Here is an 11,782-nt window from a genome sequence, read left to right on the forward strand (position 1 = left end):
CGCCAATGACCGCCATGGAAACCCCACTGGGCAGCTCTGCTCTGCCTTACAGGCTGCTGGAGTCAAGATCCACTCCGTGGTCACGGGGTTGGTTGGCTTTTACTTCTATGGAACTTGTTCTTCTAGTTTTCTCTTCCTACCCTGACAGATTACTGGACTGGGATACGGGGCGGCGCTCACCAGCCACGAGCAGCCCATTTCTTCTCACAGTTGTTGCTGCTATCCTAAAGTTTCCTTCTAACATGGATGGTCTCCCTTCAGCTCCCCAACTTTCTGTTGTTAAGTTACATCGAGTTGGTACCAACCCCATATAGGGCTTCCGAGGAGTGGTAGGTGGGTTTGAACTATTTGCTGTTGTTGTTATTAAGTGCCATTGAGTTGGTTCCCACTCATAGCGACCCTGCATAGAGCTTCCGAGGAGTGGCTGGTGGGTTTGAACTGTTAGGATACAAAAACCACTTTTTATTCTAACCTAACCTACAGGTTTGAAAATAGGCAGATTCTAGGGAAAGAAAACATTATTACTCTAGAATGTGGTGCTATAGGATAAGCACTGGACTACTGATCAAGGTCAGCGGTCAAAAACACCAGAAACCCTACACAGGGTCACTATGAGTTGGCACAGATTTGACAGCACTTAACAAAAGCAAGAAGAATGATTAGAAAATGCCTCAACATTTCCTTAGGAAATACTTGTCAGAGAAGGAATATTTTCAACTTAGAATGATTTTGCTTGTCCTCCACATTACAGAGCAAGCACAATGTACCGACAGGCTTCAATCACTGCAGGGTATGTTGGTACCCCCTCATTGCTCCCCTTAATAGGGGGTGGACATCCCTATATCTTGTGTTGGGTCAGATATGATGAGCAGACTCTAGACAACAGTACCCATTTATCCCATCGTCCCCCAATGTTTCTGAAGGGGAACAGGAACCAACTGGCACGGAGGTGACTCTTAACACCTGGCGCCTCTTGTGGGTCAGAGAACTGTTCTCCACTGTGTTTTCAGAAGATTGCCAGGCATTTCTTCTGAGGCACCTCTGGGTAGATCTGAACTACGACTGTGAAAGAGGCACTGGCCATCACTCAAGTCTAAGTCCAGTACCACTGCATGGCCAGGCCTCCAATTTCAGGTGTGAGGTCCTTTTTCTGGACTAAGGAGGCTCTGCAGAGAAAGCTCCCCAGTTGGGGCAGCACAAAATGGCCACTTCTGCAGGGCTCTCCTGGGGTCATGTGTCTGACAAGCTTTAGGGGACCGAGGAGGAAAGCTGAGCTCCACAGCCCCTTGTGTGGCCAATCCAGCGCTTCTGAGCAGAACTGGTGGTGTAGTGGGTCCCCTTGGAGCCAAGGGTGAGAGTCTAGACTGTCCACAGGGGTGAGGACTTACAGTCTCGGGAACCGCCTGCAGCCGTTCTGCTCAGTCCTATGAGGTGACTGGACAGCAGTGGACCTGGCTTGCTTTGGTCTGAGCCTCACATCGGTACCAGTGACTTTCACAGAAGGCAGCTTCCGTACCCTCTAAAGGATGGCAGACCAGCCCGATCCAAAGCCTCAAACTGAGCTAGCTTCTGCAAGCTTTCAGTTCAGTCCTTGGAGGATGTTCTAGAGCACAAGTCCACACAGATGGTTCTGGCCTAATTCATGGAGTGTGTCTGCCCGGAGTGCTGCCCTCTTTTAAGAGACATCAGATTGGGAGAAGGAGTTCTGATGGATACTATCAGTTGAGCACGGGATGGCTAACCACAAGGCCAGTGGTTCAAACTCACCAGCGGTTCTGCAGAAGAAAGATGAGGCTGTCTGCTTCCGTTAAAGATTTAAAAAAAAGGCACCTCAGAAACTCTATACAGGGTGGCTGTAAGTCAGAACTGACTCAACGGCACTTAACAATATATGCGGGGTGGGGGGGAGGCTGAAAATACCACCTGGGGAGGTTCTACAGGAACCTTCAGAGGCAGTGAGCTCATGTTCACGGGGGGAGGATCAATTTGGAGACGGAGGGCTGGTGGGGCGCGCAACTGTAAGAGCCAGTGTTGCTGAACTATACGTGTGCAAACCATGGAATTGGTGCGTGTTCTGCGGTACATACAAGAAGGCTTCAAAGAGTCCATAGAAAATGGGAACATGAAGATCCTGGAATTTCTTCAAGAACTTTTTGAAGCCCCTGTTGTATTCGCAACAACAACAACACAGAGACCAAATTACTACTACAGAAACAAACACACCTTCCTGTTCATGGAGAGCTCACTTGTGCCAATGCTTTGCTCCTGGTGTGTGTTCTGCACAAAGTCGGTGGTCCAAACTTACCAGCCGCTCATGGGCAACGTTATGCAGGGTCCGCTATGAATTGGCACTTAACAACATACTTAAGAACAGCTTTACAGCACGTGACGCAAAACCAGTATTGGAGAGAGAAAAAAACAAAGCCCCAATAAATATAGGTAAAAATATTCTGGAAGGACATAGAGAACACACTATCAAGCACTCAGTCCAATGAACATTTACAGAATAACATGTAAACCCTCACGTACAGTCTTTTCAGGCACATGGGGAATAGTCACCCAGATAAGCTACTGTTTAGTCATAAAATAAATAATAGTGAATTTCAAGAGGCTGATATCTTACAGGGCATGTTCTCTAACCATAAAGGTATTAACTTAGCAATCAATAATAAAGCATTAAAAACAAAACAAAACCCAAAACAAATAAAAATTGAACAAACCAAGCCCAATGACGCTGAGCCAATTCTGACTCACAAAGCCTCTCTGGGACAGAGCCAGACTGCCGAGTAGGGTTCCCGAGGCTGGAAATCTTTATGGAAATACACTGCCCTATCCTTCTCCCATGCCGTGATGGGTACTTTCCAAGTGCCAACTTTTCAACTGGTTAGCAGCCAAGTGTTTGGCCACTGTGTCACCGGGGCTCCTAGAAATTGAACACCAGACTCCTAAATGATCCACTGGTAACAGAAATCACAGGGGAAGTGAGGAAATATTGTGAACTGAATGAAAATGTAAACACAGTGTATCAACATGTACGAGTTCCCACTAAAAGATTGCTTTAAGGGCTATTTAGAGCCTGAAATAATTATATTAGAAAAGAAGATGGGTTCTCAATCAATGATCCAGACCCAAGGTGAGTGGTGGTCAGGGTGGTTACACACCGTAGAGTCGGTTTCTGAGGCCATAAGCCTTTAGGAAGCAGAAAGCCTCCTCTCTTTGTCTGGAGGAGAAGCTGACAGACTCAAACTGATGGCCTTGCAGTGAGCAACCCAACCCTCTAGGCTACCAGAGCTCCTTAAAGTGAATGGAAGGAAGGAAATTATAAAGATCAGAGCAGAGAGGAAAAAACAAACAAATAAGAGGATTCACAAAGTAAAACTCGGGTTCTGTGAAAAGACGAATATAACAAAATAAAATCAAGAATTCTAAAAAGAGAGAAAAAAAATTTTCACTACAGGTCTTACAGACATTTAACAAATACCACGGACACATTTATGCCCAGAAACATGGACGATGTGGACCAGCAAAGGCAACAGCGGAACACTTTAAAGAGCCTGGTGTCTGTTAAAGAAATGCAATGGGACAGAAACGTTCCCTTCGAAGAAAACTCCGGCTTCAGTGGATTCAAAAGAAATCACACCCATCACACACAAACTCAGTGTACAGAGAGGAGGGGACACCTTCCAGCTGTTTGCTCTGTGGCACCACAAAAACCTGATGGGAAAATTTAACAAGAAAAGAAGAATTGTGGAAATGTTTTGTTACATATTATCTTACAGTTAAAAAAAACAACTTTTGTAATAAACTAAAAAACAAAACAAAACAAAAACCTGACAAGAAAATTACAGAATAATAATAAAAAAAAAATCATAGCAAAGCTCTAACAAGTTAAATTCGGTTAGAAAACTAAAAGCCACATCAAGACTAAACAGGGTTCTATCAGAAATGCAAGGGTCGTATTTGACATCTGAAACAAAGTCAATCTAATGAATCATATTGTTATTAAGTGTCATCGAGTCAGTTCTGACGTACAGCGATCTTGTATAGGGATTCTGAGGTTGTATGTCTTTGAGGGAGCAGAAAGCCTCATCTTTCTCCTGCTGAGCAGCTGGTGGGCTGGAACCACTATCTTTGTGGTTCATACCCACTACTCATCCTACAGAGCTATTGTGGGACCCTTCATCGCATTAATGGGGGTGGGGTGGGTGGAAATCATATGATTGCCTCAGCAGATGCAGCAAAAGCATTTGCCAAAATTCAACACCCGGTGATGATGGTGTTCTCGCAAATGAGGAAGAGAACTTCCTTGTGCCGATAAATCTTGACAAAATCCCTTTAGCTGTTTGTTAGCTTAGCCTGTAGAGGAAGGACCTTATGTGTCAGCCTAAGACTGCTAGCGAGCTAAGGACATATGTCTTCCCCACTTCTTCTACTCAACATGCAGTAGTGGATTTCCAGACCATCTTGAGAAGGCAAGTAAAAAAAATAAAAAAACAAAAGCTGGAAAAAAATAATTATCAGAACCATTTTTACACACACACTATATATAATTGCTTACAAAGAAAATCCTAAAGCATCAACAAAGAGGCTGCAAAAAGTTTGTGGAAAAATGGATAATTAAAAGGTAGCAGAATTTTCTCAGGAACTTTTTGAAGCCCCTTCATGAGAAAACAAGTGTTCCAGCGGAAGGAGAGGTCAGCAAGAGCACAGGTCATGAGGTCAGTATACCAAAAATCAGAGGTAAATGGGATAAAGAAATAAAGTGACCATCTTCATGGAGTGTGGAGAATTCACCCATTAGGAGCGTACAATTCAAGAGCTTTAGTGAACTCGGAGCTGTGCAGCCTTCGTAGTGTCTGACACTGAGACACACGAACTCCATCCCATATCCATTAGTGGTCACTCCCAACCCACCTATCAAACCACACAACATGCTTAAGGAAAAAGCAGTGGAGACCACCTACACTGAAGAGGACCCAAGCTGCTGAGGGAGACTCCAGAGACTGACATAAATGCAGACATGGACCATGTTCAAGAAAGAGGAGCAACGATTCCCAAATTGCTCAGGGATGCAGAGCAAACCAGATACAAAATTCCAAGAAGCTCCCGGGCAAAGACAGACACATGGATGCTCTATTTTTGTCATTTATTTAGGACCTAGAACAGCTACAACTATTATGAGGAACTACAAACTTTTGAGGACTTGTTTTATCTGATTTCAAGCCTTTAAAACACTACAAAACATCTAAATTATAGCAACCAAGACGGTGAGTCACTGGCCTAAAGGCAGACAAATAGGTCACCAGACCAGAGGAGAGAATCCAGAAATAGAGCAGCAGATAGACAATCAATGGATGTTTTCACAAAGTGCCAAGGTAAATCAGCGTGGAATGGAAAATCTTTCCAATAGACCTTTACCTCATACTGTATACAAAAATCAATTCAGGATGAATTATGCACATAAGCCAAAACAATGGTTCTTCCAGAGAACCTATCAGAGAATAGTTTTACAACCTAGGGGCGGGCAAAAAAAAGTCTTAGAGCTGACACACAAGGTAAGAACCATTTCTTGAAAACCGGTACATTGGATTTCTACAACATTTAGACATTCTAGTCATTAAAAGACACCATTAAGAATATGAACTGATAAGCCTAGACTGGGAGAAGAAAATGCTCAGTAAAGACTTGCATACAGAATAGATTTAAAAACTCCTTCAAATCAATACCAAAAATAGAAATATCCCAACAAAAAAGCAGGCAAGAGGCTTCAACAGACAATGCATTAAAAATATGTATGAGTGGCCTCTAAGCACGTGGGGGGGGGAGGCGGGGGCGGGGCGGGCTTTGGTGTACTCGTCATGGAAATGATGATTGAGAACACAATGAGAAATCACTCAACAGCCACCACAGTGGTCAACCTCAACAGATGAAACGCTGCAGACCGGGTGACCGCAGTGCTCAGAAGTTCATGACGGCAATTTCGGCATACGTGTTAACTCTGGAGCTCAGCCAGTCCACTCAGGTGTTTCCCCAAAAGAAATGAAAACATGTGTGTGAGATTGTCCACAACCGCCTAATTCACAGTGGTCAAAGTGTAGCCCACCCCAGCGTCTGACAGAAAGGTGGATCAGTGAACGGTGGAACGTTCCCACAATAAGATACTCCTTGGCGATGAGAAGAGTACCCATAAAGGATACAGATGGAGCTCAGAAATCGTATGCTGAGTTAAAGAATCCGGGCTCAAGAGAATACTGTCTCATATGCTGAAGAGTCCCCATTCACACGAACAGGGAAATCAATTCTATGGTTTCACAATTAGAATACTGTTTTGACTTTTGGGGGTAGGGACTGACCAGAAGAGGGCATGAGGCAAATTTCTGAGGTGGCACCAAGATATGAAGGTAAGTCACAAGTACTGTCACACAAGCTCTCAGACTGGAACAGAATAAAAATCTCAAAATGAGAAGGAGGGGTTTCCCCCTCTCTAAACCGGGCATATTGTCAGGAGGGACCAGTCACTGGAGAAGGATATCATGTTTGGTTAAGGTGGAGGGTCAGAGAAAAAGAGGAAGACCCCCAGTGAGATGGATTGGCCAAGTGGCAGCATCGATGGACTCAAGCGTGGCAACAGTCGTGAGGTTGGCCCAGGATTGGGCAGTGTTTTGTTCTGCTGTGCATAAGGTCACTATGGGTCAGGACCAACTAGATGGCACCTAACAACAACAACCCTTCCTTGAAGATATTTGGGCTCTTTGATGATGCACACAATGTCAAATGGCAGTTTGGGAGTCCCCATGGGATCAAATCACGTTCCTTTAAAATGTTCTTTGATTACGGGAGAAGAGCACAAATGGAATGTGATACACTATCCAGAGCAGCAGCGACACCAGAGATGGAGGCAGAGATGAGGGCATGGAGAGAGGGAGCAGCTGAGGACTCTAGACTCAGGGAAAGAGAAAGGCTTTGTGCTGGCGGTCAAGAGGCAGGCTTCTAGAATGTACCATTTGGTTGTTTAAATGATTATATATTTCTCACTGTTTTTGTGTACATTAAAACAAAACAAAACTGAGGGAGTAGAAGGAAACACTGTTGAATGATGATGCATGGAGGGGACTGTAATCATTGCAATGAAATGAAATACGATAGGATAAGTGTAAAAGCGATGTTTTCCCATGTAAACTATATCACTCAATTTACAATAAAAACTTCAAACTAAAAAGTTGAGTTTGGGGAACACAAAGAAGTCTGAAAGGGAAAGAACAGGGTTGTAAGATGTGTGGAATAAGGGATAATAATAAAAATCTTCGTAGGAACCATGAATAGGTGTGTTTTTGTTATGGAAAAAAAAATTCCGTCACAACTTCCTGGCCTGTCTCTGGTTATTGCAGTTTTCAATTTTCTCGACAATTTTTCTTAATAATTCTCCAATGATCCAAAATCTACCAAGATGACCCCTTTGGAATCTCAAAAATCAGTTGCCAAAACCTTCTGAGATGTTTCTCTGCCCTGAATTTAACTGGCCTAGCAGAACTGACTCAGAAGCCACTGTTTTTATCACACCTGTGTTGTTTTTTTTAAGTCACCCTAACGGGACAAAAAAGGAGCTCTGGTAACATAGAGGTTACAAATCGGGCTGCTAACCCCAAAGTCGGCAGTTCGAAACTACCAGCTGTTCCGCGGGAGAAAGATGAGGCTTTCTGTTCCCATAAAGATTTGCAGCCTCGGAAACCCTGTACAGGGTCACTATGAGTCAGAACCGACTCCACGGTACTTAACAACAACAACGAGACTAAGACAATTGTATTACTGAGAGAACTTGTTTGTGGTCCTCCACTGAATGCAGAGTCATGTTTAGAACACGTTTAGACATGTTTGGGACAAATATGTGTATGTATGAGCTGGAAATACTTTTCTGACTTATATATTTGGCAAGATTCACTGTATTGTACACTTATGATACGTACAATTCATAAAAACATTTAAAATACAGGTGCATATGTGTACAGACGCACAGATGTGGGAGAAATGTAAAAAGCTCCCTCAAAGATTTAAAGCCTCGGAATCGACTCTACAGCACTTCACAGCAACAACAACACACACACACACACAGAGCTGAAACTTTCCAGGAAAATGCGAGAAGGACCCACTGAGAAGTGAAGAACAGCATGGTATTTTTACTGCCAGAATACCTATGCAAACGACAGCATGAATAAAGGATGCGGCGGAATACCTGTTAACTCTTCGTGGGCATTTCTCTGGCTTGATATCCAATTCGTAATGGTAGATGTCGATTTTTGGAATGTCCATTTCAAAGAAATTGGCCTGTAATTTGATTGTTCTCCCAGAGGTCCCGAAGTCGGGTCTTGGTGGAGGCTTGAAGGCATATCCTTGGATGGGGGGTGGTGGTGCAGGAGGCGTAAGCACTGGTAAAGAGGAAAAAGCAGCCATTAGACAGGACTGAGTGTGGTCTGGGAATCGCCTCCCAAGGCTGAGCCGCCGCCCCCCACAGCCCCATTTATGTGGACTTGGTGCCAACTGTGACCCCCGGCCTTTCTCCTTTATCCACGTCCACACGTTCCCATTGAACACCTGAAGCCCCTTCCCGAAGCTGGTGCCAACTCGTCTTCACACCCCTGTCCAGACCTGCGGATCACAGAGCTCAGGGGTTCCCACGTGCTCCCCTAAGGATGGCTCGTGGCACAGGACATCTGGCTATGACCGCCACCTTTTTTTGCAGTGATTGTCTGGTTTTCAGATGCTCTGTCCGGTTCCGGAAATGCCATGCTTCCCACTTCCAGTCAAGGCGGCCCTGCCCTCATGAAGGGGCTCCTGAGAACTTAATTGCTCACAGACACTATCCTCGACCAAGCTGCTTCCTCCCAGCCTGGGCCCCCGGCTGCACTGCTGAGGCCTAGCCCACTACCCAGGTCCTTCCGCACATACATCCCTCACCACCACTGTCTCCTGCAAGGATGACTACAGAGGCCCCTACGTGGCTTCCAGAGAGGCCCCCACCCATCCATGTCCACACATGGACTCCCCACACCCACTCAAACATTTAGACACAGGCATGCATATCCCCGTTCCATCCACTCCCAGCCTGCCCTGAGTCGCTCCCCAAACCAGAGGCCCGTTTCATGCTTGGACCCTGCACCTCTCAGCTCCCAGTACGTCAGCCTGAAGGACTCAGTCCCTCACTGATCTCTGTCCCCACCTCACTTCGCTCACAGGACCCACTCAGGTGTGCAACAAGGTGCTGTGTGGGCCTCTCCTCCCCCATGCCCCACCCTCCCGCAGTGAGCTGCATGACAGGAAGGATGGCTGCACCCCAACGGTGCACGGAGCATGCTGGGAGAACCCACACCAGTGACAAACACGGCCCTCCCACTTGCATTTTAAAGAGGCGAGGTTCAGGAAGGTGAGTGGGGTGGGGTCCCCATCAGTGGCCCAGGGGAATGTGAGAGAAGCTGCTGCCACAGGAGCTGAGGAAACGGAGCTTCCCTGATGCCAGTGTACATGCGGAGCTCCACACTACGCCCGATGGCAGTGGCTTCAGGCGGCTGTGCACAGGTCAGCGTGGTGCCCTCCATCTGGCACCTGCTCTGTGCAGGCTCCAGGGCCTGCACTCAACAGGCCTACGCCGTTTTCTTCCACAGACGATCACCCTCCAGGTCACGCTCACCAGGACGCGTCTCATACAGAACTGATGCGCAATCTTATTTGCCGTGTGGGTTTCTGCTCCTACTCTACAGACGAGGAACTGGGAAGATGTGGCAGTGTGAGTGGTAAGCAAGGCAGACAACGATCAGACTCACTGCTGATGTGTAAAAAAAGAAAGGTTGCCATGGTGTCAATTCCAACTCATGGCGGCCTTGTGTGTCAGAGTACAACTGTGTACCTTAAGGTTTTCAAAGATTGTCATCAGCCAGGCTAGTCTTCCGATATACCTCTGGGTGGGTTCTAACTGCCAACCTGTCCATTTCTGGTGGAACCTGCTAACCATTCACAGCCCCCAGGTTCTTTCACTTGTAATTGCCATTGCAACTAGAACCCAATTAGTAGGGGCTGAAAAATCGCTGAGGTGGTTAACCAACCCCCCCCCCTTGCTACAATGGAAACCACAGGGTTAATCACATAACGCCTTTAACAGAAGCAACAGAATAAAACCTTTCTCTCCACTCCAATTTTCAGTAGTCCCATATTGTTAAGTTGTTGAGTGCCACAGGGTCAGTTCTGACTTATAGCAGCTCTGTATAGGGTTTCCGAGGACAGCTGGTGGCTTTGAACTTCCAATCTTGTGCTGATCCTACAGAGTCATACCAGGAGTCCAATCCCGTATTAGTAACATTAAAGTGTGGCGTTAGAAAAAAAAAAACAAAAAACATTTTTCCAGTAAATGAATGATTTAAATCTAGAGTTGAATATCCTTTCCTTCCTTCCTTCCTTCTTTCTAACAAACCATAAAACCTTCTTTTTTAAAAAATACTCTACATGCTGCAATTCCTGTTGACATTCATTGGACACAAAAGTTTTGTTACAAAAGATGTAAGCTGTTCTCCTGGATTTCTGACCCCAGCAAACTCAGAGAACTGAAGTTATTTTTCTTTCTCTTCAATAAGAAGAGTAGCATGCTCCGAAGGTTATTAATCTCACTGAGTTAGTCCATCTGGAAGCCTTCAGGCCTTGCTCCACTAGCCTACTATTACTTCACAGATTACATATTTACAGACCTTTAAACCATCCCTTTCCCCCAACAGGCACGCACCGCGTGTGCCTCTAACGTCTGGATGGCGAGCCAGAGAGCCAGGGAACAGAAACAAACAGTGTTTTTAGGTAGCTCACGTGCTGTTAGGCCATTTCCAAAGGACAGATGGATTAAGTGTGTTTGCACCCATAAGCTTAGTGTGCGAACGTTTCGCTGTGAACCCCAACCCAATGAGAGTGTCCCCCGGCCCCCCTAGCCGCCTCTCTCAGGACCACAGACCCCCCCTTGTGACACACGGCGCGGAGGCAAACTAAGTCACAAACCAACTTAGGCCCTGAGCTCCGTCCTAGGTCTGAATCACTCAGAAAAGGGGTCTGGTGGGCACAACAAGGCCCGGCCAGGAAATGCAGTCAATGGCAGTGTGGAAGGATTGTCGCCTTCCATGTGTGAGACCAAGGTTCAACCCCAGCCAGCATCCCTATGTCCATGGAGGCTGGAGTGTTGCTGTGACGCTCAACAGATTTCAGTGGAGTTTCCGGTCTAAGATGGAGCAGGAAGAATGACCTGGTGCCCTACTTCAAAAACAGGAGCACATGTTTCCAACAGAGCGCTGAAAGCCGGGGCAGCGAGATTTCAAACACTAGCAAGGTCACCCATGGTGGACAGGCTTCAGCAGAACTTCCAGACCAAAAGACCTAGGATGAATGACCTGGTGGTCCACTTAGGGAAACCCTAAAGATGACAATGGTCTGACCCCCCGACTGCTGATGGGGATGGCACAGGACCAGGGGGCAGTGTTTCCTCCCTCTGCACATGGGGTCACTGGGAAGGGCCAGCACCACCACCGACCACCATTTGCTCAGCGGCCCCAGTTTATAAAGTGTGTTCACATGGCTTTGTAAAGTTCAAGGCTCAGGGGGTGAAGCCACCCACTGTGACCCCCCTGCCCTATACCCTGGCTCCAGAAGCTAATGGTTTACCCAACTCAAATCTGACCAGGTCACAGGTCAGACCTATGGTCGCTGCTCAAGTTGAGCCCAATTTTCCAAAGCTCTGCACTTACCCATAAGCTTAGTG

At 46.2% G+C, this 11,782-nt stretch overlaps 1 protein-coding gene across 2 annotated transcripts in view; it reads right to left on the minus strand.

Moving 5' to 3' along the window:
- The window catches only part of AGO2 (argonaute RISC catalytic component 2), a 36,609-nt gene extending 28,161 nt beyond the window's left edge, over positions 1-8,448 (minus strand). Inside the window, exon 1 of one of the 2 annotated variants that reach the window (XM_006830725.1) lies at positions 8,231-8,448. In XM_006830725.1, coding sequence (XP_006830788.1) covers positions 8,231-8,448 — 218 coding nt within the window. The remainder of the gene's footprint in view (positions 1-8,230) is intronic. The other variant, XM_006830726.1, reaches the window with a different exon arrangement.
- Between the last annotated feature and the right edge of the window lie 3,334 nt (positions 8,449-11,782).

The sequence above is a fragment of the Chrysochloris asiatica genome, unplaced genomic scaffold (assembly GCF_000296735.1).
Source record: "Chrysochloris asiatica unplaced genomic scaffold, ChrAsi1.0 scaffold00001, whole genome shotgun sequence".
Lineage (NCBI taxonomy): Eukaryota > Metazoa > Chordata > Mammalia > Afrosoricida > Chrysochloridae > Chrysochloris > Chrysochloris asiatica.